The 18,098-nt window shown below is 43.2% G+C and overlaps 1 protein-coding gene across 10 annotated transcripts in view; it reads right to left on the bottom strand.

The window, feature by feature from the left end:
- The window catches only part of NCK2 (NCK adaptor protein 2), a 157,861-nt gene that overhangs the window by 15,320 nt on the left and 124,443 nt on the right, over positions 1-18,098 (bottom strand). For all 10 annotated transcript variants that reach the window (XM_065580946.1, XM_065580945.1, XM_042854431.2 and 7 more), the window contains one exon: positions 12,336-13,057. In XM_065580946.1, coding sequence (XP_065437018.1) covers positions 12,336-13,057 — 722 coding nt within the window. The remainder of the gene's footprint in view (positions 1-12,335; positions 13,058-18,098) is intronic.

The following is an 18,098-nucleotide window of genomic DNA, read 5'->3' as shown; positions in this document are numbered from 1 at the left end:
TCGCCACCACATGTACTTTAACTGATGAAATTGCCAGACTTTGCTGTTTCAGATGTAGCAAATAGTCCAAAACAGTCGGCAGAGATGACCGTGTGGGCAAGAGACCTTGCTGGGAAGACCAAATGGAAAAGCACTACCACTTGTCAAGGTATGTAGAGCTTTGGTAGAGGGCTTCCTGATAACTTGCAGAACCTAGCGGACTTGTTCTGAACAGGCCAACTCCTCAGGATTTAGCCATGGAGCTTCCAAGCTGTCAGATGGAGGGTGTCGAGGTCTGGGGAGTATTCGACCCTGGTCCTGTGATATCAGGTCCAGGAGGAGAGGTAGCGGCATCAGAGTCGATACTGAAAGCGTGGCGAACCAGTGTTGGCGGGACTAGCCTAGGGCTATGAGAATGACTCGCGTTCTGTCTCGCTTGATCTCCAGTAGAACCGTATGCACTAGAGGAATGGAGGGGAAGGTGTAGAACAGGTGTCCAGTCCAACGGAGCAGGAAAGCATCTGTGAGTAAGCCTGGGCTGTGGCCTTCAGGGAGCAGAACTGGTGACATTTCCTGTTCTGCCCGGTGACAAACAGGTCTACCTGGGAAGTCCCCCATCACTGGAAACTGACCTTTACTACATCGGACTGAAGGGACCACTTGTGGGGACTGGAAAAGGACCTGCTGAGGTGATCTGCCAGCTCATTCCATGCTCCCCAGAAGGTGAGAAGCTTCTAAGTGGATGGAGTGCATTATGCAGAACTCCCATAGTGGATAGCTTCCTCACATGGGGAACAGAGAGCTACTCCCTGCCTGCTGAGGTAGAACATAGCTTGTGACCACTCGAACATTCTTGTTCATGATGTGGGGCAAAAACACCTTACAGGCCAGGCAGACTGCACTTAGCTCCCCGACATTTATATGTAAGAAGAGCTCCTCCTGGGACTACAGGCCCTGCATGCTGAGGTGCTGTAGGTGAGCCTCCCACCTTAGATCTGAAGCATCCAAACCTAGGGATAACAAAGTCTGGTGTCTTGTGAAAGGGACGCTGAGTGGACTAAGAGAGGATCCCTCCACCAGTTGAGGGAAGCAAGGACTGGGGCAGAAACTGTGAGCACCGAGTACAGGTGATGGTGACTGGGTGAGTACACTGAGGTCAGCCAAGCTTAAAGGGATCTGAGATATAGCCTTGCATGCTGCACTACTTATGTGGACGCATCCATATGGCCTAAAAATCTAAGGCAGGAATGGGTTGTCATGACCAGATGGGTCTTGACTGGGCTATTAATTACATCATTGTCTGGAAGCAGGCTTCTGGGAGGAAAGCCCTGCCTGTGAGGAATCAAGCACTGCTCTGATAAACTCTATCCTTTGTACAGGTACAAGGGTATTCTGCTCATTTATAAGCAGGTCCAGCACCTGAAAGGTCGACTATATGGAGTTGGATAATGGCCTCCACCTGGGCCTGGCCTTTGACCAGCCAGTCATCGAGGTACGGGTAGACTTGGACCTCTATTCTTCTCAGGAAGGCTGCCACTACTGCCATGCATTTTGTGAAAATGCTTGTGGCTGCCACAAGGCCAAACCCTAAATTGATAGCGAATCTGATTTACAATGAACCTGAGAAACCTCCTGTGGCCTTGGAAAATCGAGATGTGGAAATAAGCGTCTCTCGAGTCAAGGGTGGCATACTAGTCCCCCAAATCTAGGGAGGGGATGATGGAGGCCACGGAGACCATGCAGAAGTCAGCTTTTTGAGATAACCGTTGAGATGGCACAAGTCTAAAATGGATCAGAGATCCACCTTGGCCTTTGGAATTAGGAAATACCGGGAGTAAAACCCCTTCCCACTTAAGTCCTGAGGAACCTCCTCCACAGCTCTCACTTGGAGGAGGGCTTGCACCTCCTGCACCAGAAATTGCTCATGAGAAGGGTACCTGAAGAGGGACAGGGAGGGAAGGAATGTGTGGGGAGTGGAAATAAACTAGAATGTATAACCCCTTTCTACAGTGTATAGCGCCCAGCACTCCATGGTGATAACAGACCATGTCATGCCAAAGTGGAACAGGCGGTTCAAAAACAAAAAGGGGACAGGATCCAGTGGCATGGGAACTGGTATAATGACCTCTGGCATCCCATCAAAAGTTCTGTTTGGCTGCCCCAATGTATCTGGGCAGGCCAGGTAGAGACGCTGAGGTAGACAGGGGCAGCTGCCTTTGTCTAAAACACCTGCTTCGTTTCTTTTGCAGGTCCTGACGGGGAAGTGGAGCTGAGAAATGGTTGGAGTGTTGAGGCCTGAAGTGCTTTGTTGAAGGCTTCAGAGTGTAAAGACCCAGGACTTAAGGGTGGCTCTGGAATCTTTCAGGCCATGGAGCTTCGCATCTGTTTGCTCTGAGAAGAGTGAAGCGTCTTCAAGTGAAAGGTCCTGAATCGACTGCTGGATCCCTGTTGGCAGTCATGAGGATTGGAACCAAAAGCATGACTATTGCAAAAGCTAGGGATCTAGCCACCGAGTCTGCTGTGTCCAGGGCAGCCTGCAGGAAAGCCCTGACTACAGACTTCCCCTCCTCTACCAGAGAAGAGAACTACTGCCTGAATTCCTGGGGAAGCGAGTCCTTGAATTTCAACAAAGTCCCAGACAATGAAATCGTACCTCCCCAGCAAGGCCTGCTAATTGGAGATGCTGCGCTGTAGAACCCCGTAGAATAAACCTTTCTACCAGAAAGGTCTAGTCTCTATGTCTTTTGCCTTGGGGGGGATCGCTGCTTGTTGCCCTTGTCTGTCCCTCTTGTTGGCCACTGAGACCACCAGGAACTCAGGAGGGAGTGGGAGTACAAGTACTCATACCCATGAGAGGGATCAAAATACTTCTTTTTTGGCTCTTTTTGAGGTGGAAGGCAAGGAAGATGGGGTTTTCCACAGAGCTTTAACTGGCCCATGATGGCCTTATTGAGAGGGAGAGCCACCTTTGACAGGGCTGCCACAGTCAAAATATTGACCAGGCTGTGGGAGGGCTCTTTAACTACCTCTACTTCCAGCAAGAGGTTCGAAGGCCACTCTTTTCAAGAGCTCCTGATGAGCTTTGAAGTCATCATGGGGAGGTGACATGCCCACCCCTGACACTACCTCATCTGGAGAAGAGGATGAGGAGTTCTGCACCAGCAGGGGTGATCCTCTTCTTCTTCTGGTCTGATCCGATCCTGAGGATTGGAACCGGGTTTGGTATCGGAGTCCATGTCCGGTGCTGCTCAATGGGAGGGAGGTGCTCTCCTCTCTGAGACCACCGAGTATTAGCGCCTGGAAGAGAGTCCCTGCACTGGGGGAAAAACCCAGAGTTTCCAAAATGGCCATTGCATCTGCATAGGCCAATGCCCACTGTGCCAAGCATTCGGGTGTATCCCTGCACATGGATCCACAACCGGATAAATTGATGGGGGTGTGTGTGTGGGGGGGGAATACTGAGAACAGTTCTTTGGCTGGGGATACAATTCCACTTCTGAGACTGTAGACTTCCTCCAGGGACCATGGAAGGATGGTACCACTTGGTCCTGGGGAACGCTGACAAGTCGGGAAGACCTGTGTTGAGGACAGCAGGGACGGTTTCCCCTTAACAGTACCAAACGGGAGTTCAGGGCAACATGCTCCATTCTGCTCCCTGGCACCGACGTCACTGACTCTTGTACCGCCATCGCCAGCAGTACCAAAAGTGCCCGCAAGTCCCTGGCTGCAACAAACACCTTCGAGGTAGACAGCACCGCAATCCTGCTGATCCCTCTGGTGCTGAAGGTTGATCCAGGACCGGACTCAATGGAGCCTGCGTAAAGGACAGAATTAACAGTATTGCCCTCGGAGTCAGAGGAGTGGTCAGACTCCACTGTGCTCCCCACACTTGACTTTCTTCAGAGTTGGAGGAACACCCCTCTCAGCCAACAGCGTCTTATGTTTTTTCTTCGGCACTGGTGACAAGTGAACGGTGCAGAGACTCTCATGGTGGGAGGAGCACTCTGCACCGACGCCATCATGCTTGGTGCTGAGTCTGACCGAATTGGCTATGACAAGAGTCGGGGTGCTGCTTTCATCAGGAGGGACTTCAACCTCGTCTCCCGGCCTTTCTTAGTACAGGCCTTGAAGTCCCAGCAGATCTGGCAGAGATGAGAGTCTCTCTCAGGCACTTCAGACAACTGGAGTGTGAGTCACTCACAGGCATAGGTTTGCTGCAGGAGGCACATGGCTTGAAACCTAGAGACTGAGGCATGTCTGGTACCGGGAGCAGATGAAGACTCCGCTAACATAGTGAAAACGCCAACTACGTACAACAAGTTCACAACTGTCCAAACTAGAAATAAAGAATTGGGATGAAAGAAACAAAGGGAAGGTAGCAAACTAAGACCACAGAGAAGAGTCTTCCACTGAGGAGAGCTTGCTGAAGCAAGAAGAGCAGTTCCAGCGAACATCACGGGCGGAAAAAAGAAACTGAGAAGGTTTGGCTGGACCCCTTATGAGCGCACGGCACCAGAGGGCACTAGAGCTGACCCGATGGGTACCACTGAGGGAAAAATTTCTGGTGACTGCTCAAAGTGAGCACACACCTAACGTGGAATGGACACTGCAAGCACTCAAAGAAATATGGTACACTCACTGTAAAGGGCAGGGTGGGAAAAAATTATATGTATACCTCTCTGACCCCTTCTACTGGTCATTCAAACTCCCAATTTCTTCCCATCTAGTCTAGGTCTTAGATCTTGATGGCCAAGACTATAACAGGGTTCAAAAAAGAAGTAGATAAAATCATGGAGGATAGGTCCATCAATGGCTATTAGCCAGGATGGGCAGAAATGGTGTCCATAGCCTCTGTTTGCCAGATGCTGGGAATGGGCGACAGGGGATGGATCACTTGACGATAACCTGTTCTGTTCATTCCCTCTGGGACACCTGGCATTGGCCACTGTCGGAATACAGGATACTGGGCTGGATAGATCTTTGGTCTGTCCCAGTATGGATGTTCTTATGTTCAATTTCCCTTCACTGTCTCATCCCTCCCCTCCACTATCACCTATCACCCATAATTTCATTCACCAATTTATCTGCCCCGTTGATGCACACATGAAACTCTCCATGCATTGAGGCTCCCGCTCCCGCCTCACATCCACCATCACCAGGATCAAAGGCTCCTCTTCCCCCTCATTACAATATTGCTTCTCCACGTGAAGCAGCAACAATGATGACAGGGAACTATTGTGGGAACAGGAAACTTGTGCAAGGAACTGTATATTCTACCTCATTGGCTCTCAACCTTTCCAGACTACTTTACCCCTTTCAAGAGTCTGATTTGTCTTCTGTACCTCCAAGTTTTACCTCACTTAAAAACTTACAAAATTTGACAAAAATACAAAAGTGTCACAGCATTCTATTACTGAAAAATTGTGTACTTTCTCATTTTTACCATATAATTATAAAATAAATAAATTGGAATATAAATATTGTACTTACATTTCAGTGTATAGAATATAGAGCAGTATGAACAGATCATTGTCTTTGAAATTTTAGTTTGTATTGACTTCGCTAGTGCTTTTTATGTAGCCTGTCGTAAACCTAGGCAAATATCTAGATGAGTTGATGTACCCCCTGGAAGACCTCTGAGTACCCCCAGGGGTACACATACCCCTGGTTTAGAACCACTGTTCTACCTCAGCAGGGGTGGAATTAATCTGATTAGTTCTACAGATCCATATGGTTGCAGACGATGGAATTTTCCCCCAATTTTCTTTTTAAAACCACTGATTTATGTATTTCACATGAGTGGGAAAGTCCGCTTAAAACAGGGTTTCTTTTTTATGTTAAAATCCACTGTAATCTGTCAATTATGGGATGATGAAAAATATAAAAGACTCCATGTTTTGGTCATTTGTCATATTTTGAGTGCTTCTGTCACACAGCTGCAGATTTGAAACTTGAATGGTAAGGGAGGCCCTATACTTTGTGGGGCAAACCAGAATTAGCCCATCAGAATCCTGCATTCCTTCCTCTGTCTCTCCTTCCTCTGCTCATTGTGTTGCAGGGAAAGGAGTGTAGTAGCTCCAGCCTCACCAGAAGTCCCCCAGTGGCAAACAGCTGTACTAAATCCTGCAATTTATCAGCCACACTGCAGAGTACCTATAATATGGCCAATAGCTAAGGCATTATTTGTAGTGTTTACCCCATTCGTTCCTAATGACTAGCTTCCCCTGGAATGGTCCCATAATTACAAGGTTAATGTCCCGCAACAGAGGAAAGTGTGACCATAGCAGCCTTCATGGTTTTCAATGGGCCAAAGAAATAAGTAAACAGTGTTTTTGGTTCTAATAAAACTAGTTCATTATTAAATAGTGCACCCAGGTCCCAGCTACATTACAGTCTCCATCTTAATTTATAAATCATCAACACAGCTGCTCTCCTCTGGGAACTAAGCATGTGAGAGCTGGGGACAAAGCATTCTCAGCTGAAAGGATCCAGCTGTGGAATGATCTTCCACAAGATATTAGACAAATCCAGTCTTTAGGAAATGCTTCAAAGCCTACCCTTTTTGATGAAGATATTCCACTATAAACAGAATAATATTCACATCAGCTGCCACATGCACTCTCCTCCAAAAAAACCCCCCAAACCCTAACCTATCCCAAGCAGAGATTCTCATAACCCGTAATGGGGAAGACCCAAAGACCCAATGAAGTCCATGAAAAGCTATTTTGGGTACATAAGGCTCTCAGATATTACGGTAGTGAGCAGCAGTAAAAAATCCTACAATGGACAGGTCTGAAAGTATGGGAGAAACTTAGTAAGAGGATGGTCCACATTGATAAGATCCCTTCAGGGAGGAAACCTAGGTCCATAGCTTGAAGAGGCTCCTCCAACAAGTGGAATCATACAACATGATGTAATGGGAATTTTTGGTATTATGAAGAAGTACTACAAAGTATATCCACTGAAAATTAGACATCAGCAAAGAATTTTAAAATTATTTTAAAAATATATTTACACTGCTCTATCGTAAGCCTTTGGAAGCTTGAATCAGATGATACTTTACCCATTTCCCTCTCAACAACACTTATGCACCCTGGTTTACTATATGGTTTCTAGAATTTATTAAAACAACAGCAGTAGTCAAGAACGTGTTAAAACTTATATAAAGGAATGATACGGGCAATACGATAAAAAAATTAAGGAAGGTCAAATTTGGAATGAAATAACTAAGGGCTTGTCTACACTGGCAAGTTTCTGCGCAGCAAAGCAGCTTTTTGCATTCAAACTGCAGATGTGTACACACTGCCAAGCCACTTTGTGCGCAGAAACTCCTCAGTTGAAGCGCTGCAAAAAAAAAAAAAAATCCACTTAGACAAGAATCGTAAGGCTATTTGCGCAGAGTCTCCAGTGCTCTATTGCCAGTGTGAACACTTGACTGCTTACTGTGCTGTACCTGGCCTCCAGAACTGTCCCATAATGCCTCAAGTGACCGCTCTGCTCATTGTTTTGAACTCGGCTGCCTTGGAGACATGCGCTCCTCCCCTTTCAAAGCACCATTTCTGACAGCCCTCCTGTGCTGTGCTGATCTGCTCAAGGACACAAAGCAAACCATTAATGTGGAATGCTCATGCTGTTGAACACAGAGGCAGGTAGGGGTGTGTGCGCGCGTGTCTGTGTGTGTGTGTGTGCGCGCGCAGAGTCTCCAGGGAGGGAGGTGGTGGCTGATGTCAGGGTTTCCCCCTCCCCCTGCCTCAGGACTGGTTGTTTCCTGCTGCTGTCTGAACTTACATGACAGCATGCTGACACACACTTTGTCCCCCGAAACACACTGTCTCTCTTCCCCCCTCCACACACACACACACACACTCCCCCCTCCCCACTTCAGTTGAAAAGCAACTGGCAATGTAGTAGGATGCCCATGGAACAATGGGATTGGGAAACCTGCAACATGTGACATTGTGCCTGCCCCATGAGGCATTGCAAACCCTTCCCAAAGCACCCTGCGGCCAGTTGCGACGGGTACCATAATGCACTGCTGTCTTTTCTGTTGCAAGAGCTGCTAATGTGGATGTGCTCCAGCGTCACAAGGAGCACAGTGTGGACACGCAACAGCTGTTTAATTCCAGCATTTTAATAAAAGTGGTATAACTTCTGGCACAGAAACTTGCCAGTGTAGACATGCCCTAAACCTAATGCATAACAAAAATATAATTCCTAAATGATAGTAAACCAAAGGCAGACACACTCATCCCAACTACAAAAGTATAGTTCTCTGTTTAGAGAAATGTAGTATCTGCAAGACCAGACTGAAGCATTTTGATTAAAGAGAGACCAGGATTGAAGAGAGAATGGAAATGTCAATTCAGAAGACGCCTGAACCTAAACTTTCTGTGTAGTGTTGTAGCAATCATGTTTTGTTGAAGCGCTTAGTAAATTCCATGGGGTTGTCCAATGAGACTTGTATGGGGGCACTGACTTACAGCTGACTAACTTGACTATACTTTGACTGAGTCTTGGTATGCCCCACAAGCGACAATCTTACTACAGAGCGTGAGCACCACCATTTGGCAACCATTTTGGACACCGATTTATCAAATATGAGGTCATTAAATAAAAAGGCTAATGTATTTTCTATTTTCCAGATAGAAGTCAAAGAGTCTTTTTAGATCTAGACAACAAAAAAGAGCTGTAACACAGTGGTCATTATGGGGCAGCATGTAATCACGTTAGTAAACGTTGCAAACCTGTTTCTGTTTAGCAATATTTTCAAACTACTGTAAAATCCATATGCACAGTCAGATCAGCCTGAAAACTGGTATGCTGGTTCAGGGCCTGGGATAGAATTTGTGGTACACAGTTGGGGCTAGACATTTCTGATATACAGCCCCCAACCCAATTTACATCATTTTAAAAAAATTACTTTTCTATAATACTTCGTTGTGTAGAGATAATTTTTACCTTATGGGCAGAATCCACATAAAATAGATAAAGACCTACAAAATATTCATCACCCTAGAGTACTGATCACTGAGGACTGGGACCCAGAATACCATGAGCCTCAAGTTCTCTTCTTTCAATGACTGCTGTTAATATTTCTGTTCACTTCATAGCTTTTATTAACTGAGGCCTCATATCCCCTTGACAGCAACAGGCAACTATTATTTCCCCCCATTTTGCAAATAAGTTAACAGAGAGCTGCACAAAGTCATGTCTAGAAAATCTGGGAAAAGAAACAGAAATTAACAGTCCCAGAGAGGTAGAGTTAAGTTGTAAAGCAGCACATTTTGATGGGTTTCCCCTAGAGAAGGAACTAAAACTCAGTAATCTACCAGGAAAAACCCTTAGGTTGCGAGGCCTGAAACCTACACAGAATCATTCTGCAAGACATCATCTGTATGTCATCAATACTATTGTGTATGAAATGAGAATTATAGGGCATGGAAATACATGTCAGTCCCCACTTCTTCTAACCTCAGTAAGAATAAAGTAGCAAATGTGTTTCAGAAAATAAAACAATATTTTGTGAGCGTTTAATCAAAAAACGAAAGAAAAAAGTTGAATCAATTTTTTAAAACTATTTTCTTGCCTTTAAATTGTTATTCCCTTGACACCAACAATCTTACCGGCAGAAACAAGGTATGCTAGCAAATCCCAACTTAAAGTACATCACTGAGTTAAAAAAACAAACTCCACTAAAATCAAGAATAGATTTATACTTACTATAGGGTATTTCTGCTAATCCTGGAAACGCTCCCTCACTAAAGAACTGAGTAACAAGAGCTGTGTTCAGAAGTGACTATGATTGCAACCTGGCCATTCTGCATCAACGTTTTGGGTGAGGGGGGGGCAGACTTTTGACTCTATTTTAAGAGCTGGATTTAAATTGACCTTTACCTGGCCAGCACTAATTATAGCATGTGAAATACAAAATGTACTTCAACAGAAGCATGAAGAACTAAAATATTCTCAATTTCTACAAGCTACCGTATATACTCGTTCATAAGCTGAATTTTTTTAGTAAAAAAGGGAAGCACCAGAGATGGGGGTCGGCTTATGAACGGGTATAGAGAGGGAGAGGTGGGACACAGCCCCTCGCTCCAACAGAGGGGACAAGGAGAGGCAGCACAGCCAGAAGGGAAGAGGTGGGGCCAGAGTCTCTCTGCTCTGGCCACACTGCTCTCCCCCCAGCCTCCAAAGCAGCTGCGGCTGCAGCCGTGCTCCTCGGCCCCACCCGCCCAGAGTAGGCTGTGGCCACACCGCCTGGCCCAGCCCGCTGGAACATGCTGCGGCTGTGCTGTTCGGTCTAGCCCGCTGGAGCAGGCTGCAGCCACGCTGCCCAGCCTGCCGGAGCAGCTCCAGCCAGGTCAGAGACCTCCTCCCTTGGCCCTCCCCAGATAAGGTGGGAAGGGATGGGATGGAGAGAGTGTGGGGGTCCCAGGCTAGGTGTGGGGTCATGTGGTTACTCCCCTGACTCCCAGCTTCCCCCCCCCCCCCAAAAAAAAAATTTCCCCACCAGTTGCTGTTCCGACCCGTCAGGGTAAGCAGCTGGCACGCCGGAAACTTTGTTTACTTAGGTTTACCTCCGTGCCTCTGGACGCTCGAGGTAAACAAACCATCTCGGATCACCAGCGGCTTATCCTGATGGCCCGGGAGCCAAAGTTTGCTGACCCCTGAATTATAGGGTCACCTTATGAACAGGTTATAAATTGTTTTCCATTTTTACTTATCCATCTTGGGGGGGGGGGGGAGGAGGAGGGCGGTGTCGGCTTATAAACGAACCGGCTTATGATCGAGTATATACGGTAATTTTAGATTTTTTAATAGTAACTAATGAAAAGCCACAATTTGTCAACTAGTACTTACACTAACATTAGGGTGACCAGATGTCCCGATTGTATAGGGACAGTCTGGATTTTTGGGTCTTTTTCTTATAGAGGCTATTACCCCCCACCCCCGGCCCGATTTTTCACATTTGTTGTCTGGTCACCCTAACTAACATGTTCTGTGAAATCATTTTACAGAACCTAAACAACACAGAAACAGTTATCAGATTAACAGATAATATGAAAATAATCTTAGTCAGAAGTTCTAAGTAGAAATGCTTAATACAACTGATCTACTGCTCCAATAGCTGGGCCTATTTAAGGTATATATTCTCAGACAAAAAACTGTATTAAGCTCTGGCCTCTACACAGTTTTTTATATTGCTTTAACTTTATTACTTTGAAACCAGTATAGTTAAATCAGTATTACTCATAGTATGGATGCAGTTATACTGGCATAAAGGTGCTTTAATACCGGAACCCTAAATCTATGGGAATATAAAATACTTTTAGAGTGCTATACTGTATCCACCTTATGGGATTGTATTTATGATGGTTTCAGATTGATACAGTTACAGCATACATAAATAGTATGTAGATAAACCCTAAGACTGAGTTAGGCTGATGCCATTCAATAACCATATGATAATGATTAAGGCTTTTTAGTATTAGTAGTCCCAGATTAGAGAACATTTATTTTTAAAAGACACACTAAGGGATTTTAACTACATTTTTTTTCTTGTCATGATGTCACTATAAGGCAGAGTTCAGGTTGTTTGAGTGATTTAACTATGTATTTCCATACCTTAGCATATTTGGAACACATTTAAAAGTAACCTTTTTCTGAATTTCCTGCATTTGTAATGCTTAGTTTGACATAATTACAACATCATGCTGATGTCACTGTGGCTCAACTTAAGAGTTACTTGACTCTGTCTGCAGCTTATTATAATCATAAAAATTAGATAAAATCTTTAATTACAACCTAATTTCTTCAAATATAACCTATACACAAGATTTCAAGAAATTTTAACTATATGGAAAGTCTGAAGATATTATTTCATTATTAAGATCACTCAAGACAAAGAAAAGACTGCTACAGATGCTAAATTTCTTAAAGGACCCATTTAAATTAATTTTTATACTCAGAGTAAGTGTGGTAAATTTGGGGAGGATATGCTGTATTTTTCATACCTACAAGAGAATCCCTGCTTTAAGTTCAAAATGGAATTCAATCTTTACTAGGGAATTATAACTTGTGACTCCACAATTAGTACACAAACTAGTTCACAATTGTTGTGTTTCATTCCAAAGATGGTTGCACCTCAGTAGTGAATGAAGTGACCCAAGTGTACAGCAAAAATATCACTTTGTAAAATCTGTAAATTGCTTACTTCTTTTGGGATAGACACTGTACTAATGTAAGGTAATTATTCATTACCATCATTGTTACTTCAAACACCATACACCATGTGGTAGTTTTTTATTTATATGAAGCACATAATAAAAATTCAAGTGTTGAATGTCACTTACCGAAGATTCACTATCTCTAACAAGGAAGTCCCCTTCCACTCCCCTCTCATTTAGGGCACATTCTGCTTGATGCCGGGTAACATTCCCATAATACCACTCTCTTCCAGCAAACCGTCCTGTAGAAGATGGCCCTGTATAGCTTATCGGAGGTGGATGGGAAGTGTTAATGGTAGGACCATCACTTAAGATTACTACATAGTTTTTAGGAACAAGACCAATTTGCCCTCGGGAATTTTTACATTTCCACCATTCTGGGTCATTTTCTGGTTTTTCAATGACTTCCATTGTTTCCCCCTTTTCAAAATTGAGCTCTTCTTCTGTGACAGAGCTGAATGGATACAATGTCTGAACAACATGAAGTAGTTTCGAGCTCTGGCCATTACTCATGGATGCACCTTTCCTTAAACTTAGAAAACTTGGGGAATCTGCAGTTGCTTCCTCAACTTCCTCCACCACATAGTTCGAAGGAAACCAGCCAATCTGTCCATTGTAGCTACCTCTCCACCAGCCGTCACTGCACTTTTCCATAACAATGACTCGGGATCCTTTAACAAGGGACAGCTCATCCTCCCTCTCTGCCACATAGGCAAATTTAACATAGGCTGGGATGTTAAGGTCATAAATCCGATCTGCACTGCTACCGTTGGATGGATATTCTGCATCTGTACTAGGAGTAGGTGAGGCATCTCGTGCACTTGTCTTCCTTTTTGTTTTACCCAAACCTGTTAAATAAAAAGAGAAATTTCTTGTAGGCATGTAGGATATAAATAGAAAAAAAAACAACATTTGGTTTCTATAATGCATAATTATAAAATTAGACAAGTGCTTTCCCTGTCATTAACAAAAATGTTAGGCATACAGGTCATAACTATAACATTGGAAACAGACTGTCGGGAAATATCAATGTCTTAATATTTTAAGAAATTGCTGTTTGTCTATTGGTTCAGCTTCTAAATATAAGCTTTAATTTGTCCTTTAATGTATTTCTCTACAAAGTCACTTAATGGTAAGTGAGAAACACAGAGTGGTGAAAGACACATCATTTACATAAAGCAATTAGTCCTCCAGGGATGTTATGTCTTCTAAAATCCAATCAGTCAATCATATCTTTTAATTATAACTATAAGCACTTAAATTGGTCTGGAAAAAAGTAAAAATAAAAAAACAAGTTAGAACAGTGAAAAGGGTCCTTCTGAACAAACTACATTCTGCCCTACTTCATTCTTCAGTCTCCAACAAACTTCAGCTGAAACTATCTAACTGACAAGTTTCCTGTTGAATTGTGCACCTAGAATGTTCCAGGTATGAGGCTATATAGGTGGAGTGACTTCAAGTAATCTTCAGGTTCTATAATTTTCAATAAATGTAGACTTTGAATTACCTTCAATGATATTAGGAAATGGAAAATATATTAAAAAAGGAAGTTGTGTGTGTATGTTTAACTGGAGATTTTTGGCATTCGTGTGGCTTCTCAGAATGTCAATCAGAAATTTCCAGAGTTCTGCAGACATTATCATTTTCAAACATCTGTACCAAAGACTGCCTAAGTATATATAAACAGACTGGTACAGAAGAGTAGTAGCTTGCTCTTCTGAATTTCAAATGATTTAGTTAAATTCTGATGTTATTTATTAAGATGAACCCCAATACAGCACAAGCCAGTCAGCATTCAGAAATCAAACACAATGGACAGAAAACAAAGGTGATGCAAAATCTAACAATTTTGTACTTTGCTCTATGCTCCAGGATCCTAAAATGAGCATTATTCAACTAGCAGGGAGCAATTTATCTAAGATGACATGAATATAAACTGTCTATAAACCATGCAATGTAAATCAAAAGTGTGGCAGTATTTAAAAAAAGAAATTGTCTCATCAGAAGTAGCCATATATGTAATTTTACTGTGATTACAATACCAATTTTGCTTGACCACATCATGGCTTAATTACAAACAGAGCAATTCAGCAAAAGTGTTTGTCTAGTGCAAATGAACCCACCTGGTATATTCTTACAGGTTATTCTTTTGAGCAACATACATAAACGTCCGCTACACTGTAAGTATTTTTAGGCAGCCTCAAAAAGAGAAAGAAATTAACTAGTTAAGCTGATCTAACTAAGATCAAGAACTATAACTTTTGACTGAAGAAAGTTCCAAGGATTTCAAAAGGCTTCTCTGACCTGTTCCAAGTGGTTACCCATTCCCTGTTAGAGCCTGCTCATCCAGCTTTCACATCCTGCTAATCCTTCTGTAACCATATCACTTCAGCTGGAAATGAGTGGCTGTGCTCCTTGGCAAGATGACAGCAGAGAGACCAGTTTATTGCCCTGTGGGATACAACAGGATAACAGCACTTCTACTCTTTGAGCAAACTCCAGTAGGAAGTTGGCTAAGGTCCAATCTCTGATGAAAAATTCCAATCTCAGCTATTTAGCAGTGACTGTCAACCAAAAGAATACAAGAACTAAGTGAAGTTAATTAGGGAGGTTATGTACAAACAAAACATTTGTTACTATGTAGAAAAGATGGACAAAATGCAAGTCTGAAAGTTAATTACCTCATTACTTCTTCATGCACAAATGTAATGATTGAGATGAGATTTAACCCCCCCCCACCTCCCACAAAAACAATCCACACTAGTAGTTGAGATTTCAAAATATTTATCTCTATTAGTTCCAGGAAACCTCAATTTCTGGTACTAAAGTATAGGAAAACTTATCTAAAATTTTCCTTTCTTGAATAATAAGGTCCACAGATCCAGGAAAGTGGGAATTCTGCTCTATGCACAGCCTTGGAGGCAGACCAAATCTGTCAATAAGAGGCAGTGTGGCTCCACCTCTGCGAAACCGCTAGTTGAGACTCTTCCATAAGCCTAGGAAAAACTAAGCACTCTAAGGAAAATTAAGCTCTTAGACTAAATAGAACAGTCCTTCTGAACAGCAAAGAACTCAATGAATAGCAAACGGAGTATCAATTAAAAATTCAATATTTTTTTCCAATTAACAACCCAGTCAAGGATAGGTTGGGTCTGTGAACCTCATTACTCCAAGAAAGGAAATTTTCAGGTAAGACACGGATAAATTTTCCTATTTATATTTGTAATGAGATCCACAGATTCATGACATTGAGATTTTTACAGCAGTATAAACTCATCAGGGAACTATATACAGACATGTGTACAGATGCAAATGGAGATATACCTTTCTAACAGTCACTGGGATACTACAGGGAGAAGCACCAGTCTACTGATGGCAGCATCGGATGATGAGAACGTCCAACTTACAGAATTCTGAAGGTCATATGAACAGATAACCAGAAGGTCATATGTTTACAGATTTTATTCTATAAGGCACATGATTTTTTTCCCCATGAAGCTGCCACAGCTTTGAGGGAGTGAGCAACAGAATCAAGTAAGATCCCATAAAAGAACTTCTCATGCACACCAGCAGGATGTAGAAGATATGCAGCTCTCATAAGAAAAATGCAAGACGTTTGGGTAAAATGAAATTCTCTGTCTTGTCTACTGCACAGAGGATGCTAGACAAAGCAGTAACTTGACCTTTGAAAGTCGGAACTGACAGGCCTAACCCAAATCCATGTTGAAGAAATTTGAGAATCTGTGGTACCATGATGATGATTTGGGGCGGAGGGTGAGGGGGGTGTCATTTGTCCTGGGACCGATGGCTAAAGGTCAACCAGGCACTTAAATATGCTGAGTTTGTAGATTTATTTCTGGAAGCTAAAGTTGTAAATATCAGCCCTCTGAACAACCTCTTTGGCTTAAGAGGCTCTGTTCAAGAACTAGGCAGCTAGACTCACACGGTTTGAATTTTGATGCATGATTGGCCTTGTAATCTCATTTCCATCCCTTTAGATGGAAAACTGATGGGAGGGCTTTGTACCCTGTCAAAGAGATCAGAGAATCAAGGTCTCCTTGGCCAGAAAGATATACCAGAATTACCAGGGCTGCTTCTGATCATCTGCAGCATTCTGCTGAGGAGAAAAAAAGGCATAGAAGAGTCCCCTTTGGCTATCTTTGCAACAAAGCATCTGTTGCCTTGGCTCTGTGATCACAACTGGTAAGAGAAAAAACACTGAAACTTCATGATTCAGGTGGAAGGCAAACAGACCTGTTACTGAGAGACTAAATTTCTTTACCAGGAGATGTACACCTCTAGGTGTAGTTCCCATTCTGGATGATCTGACTTTGCATGCTGAGCCATTCAGTCGTAATATTTAATTTTGCTTTGGCTGGGAAGGGAGTAAAGTGACTGGACGTTTTCCTTTCCCCAAGTCATCAGGAGGTGAGCTTCTCTTTGAAGGATTGTAGGCTTTGTTTCCTTTGTCTGTTGACATATGACATGGCTGAGGTATTAACTCAAGTGCTGATCATGACAGACAAGTCCGGATATGGGAGCAAAGCCTTGAGACCATATTGGATTGTCCTGAGCTCTCGCCAGTTTATGCTGTGCTTACTCTCATTTGAACCAGATTTCTTGGATGGTCCTTGACCCCCTGTGAATGACCCAAGAATCCTCCTAGGGTGGGTTGATGGGTGGATAAGGAATAGTTTAGGGAGGGATAAGACAAAGCTCTGTGGCGGCCTCATGTGAGCACTGGCCCACTAAGAATATCCACATGGGAGACCAATGATCCCAGAAGAGACAGAAGCATATGAATGGGTACTCCCCTTGACAGGTTGACTGTTTAGATAAGATTTCTCCGCTTCTGCTTTTTCTGCAACAAGCAACTTCATAGAGGACAGTAATCGTTCCCACTCACAGATTGGGAACAAGATGAGACTGTTAACTGAGACTTTCACAAAATTGTGGCTTTGGAGCATCGTGTTTTGGTAGTATAGTCTATGAGTGATTCTGGATGAGGCTTGGATAAGTCACCCAGGAAGGGGTAGATAGAGACCACTTCCTTTCTGACGTGATATTAACAGTACCAGCACTTTTGTAAACAGAGCAGTGCTGCTGCTAAATCAAACAGCCTATACTGGTAATGTTGTGCTTCAAGAGCAAAGTTTAAGAAGCATCTGTGAGATTGCTGAATTGAGATATGGAGACTGGCATTGTTCCGATGTATAGATGTCATACAGTCCCCTCGGTCGATGGCAGATAGTATGGATTTTAAGGTCTTCATATTGAATTTTGATTTTTTTTTTAAATGATTTGTTGAGACACTTGATGTTGAGAAGTGCTCTATAACCTTCTAACTTTTTTTTTTAAACTAAGAATAATATGGAATAGGGCCTTTTTTCCTCTGAAGAGCAGGGACAGGTTCAATTGCCCCCATTCACAGGAAATCTAGGATAGCTGTCTGCATGCCCTGACTTCTCAGGCAAAAGCTCTTAGGCTGTCAGATTTATTTAATAGGCTGAGAGAGACCATATCTGCTATACTGTCCACCCATATTAGCATTGCTTCTGAAAGCATGCAGGGGCACTTAGGGTGTCATATGACAATTCTCTTTGGTTTATTTACTTATCCTTGTTGGCCTGCTGTCCGAAGGAGAGGGCTGAAATTATTCCTGCCTGGACTTAGCTGCCTGTGAAGGACCTATATAGTAAGGAGGTCACTCTTTCAGATAAAAAAATTTTCCCACTTAGAAATGATGAGCCCTTGACCACAGGGGGAAAAGGCACACTTATCTTTGGTAATGACACTGGGATAAATTTTGACTGTGCACACCAAGAAACCTTCTAGCCTTGTAAAATGGAGGTCAGGGGACGTGTAGGGTAGAAGAAAGAAATGGTGAGC

This window comes from Chrysemys picta, chromosome 1, assembly GCF_011386835.1.
Source record: "Chrysemys picta bellii isolate R12L10 chromosome 1, ASM1138683v2, whole genome shotgun sequence".
In the NCBI taxonomy this organism is placed as follows: Eukaryota; Metazoa; Chordata; order Testudines; family Emydidae; genus Chrysemys; species Chrysemys picta.
Note: the sequence above shows the minus strand (reverse complement) of the source record. Positions and strands in the feature narration are given on the sequence as shown.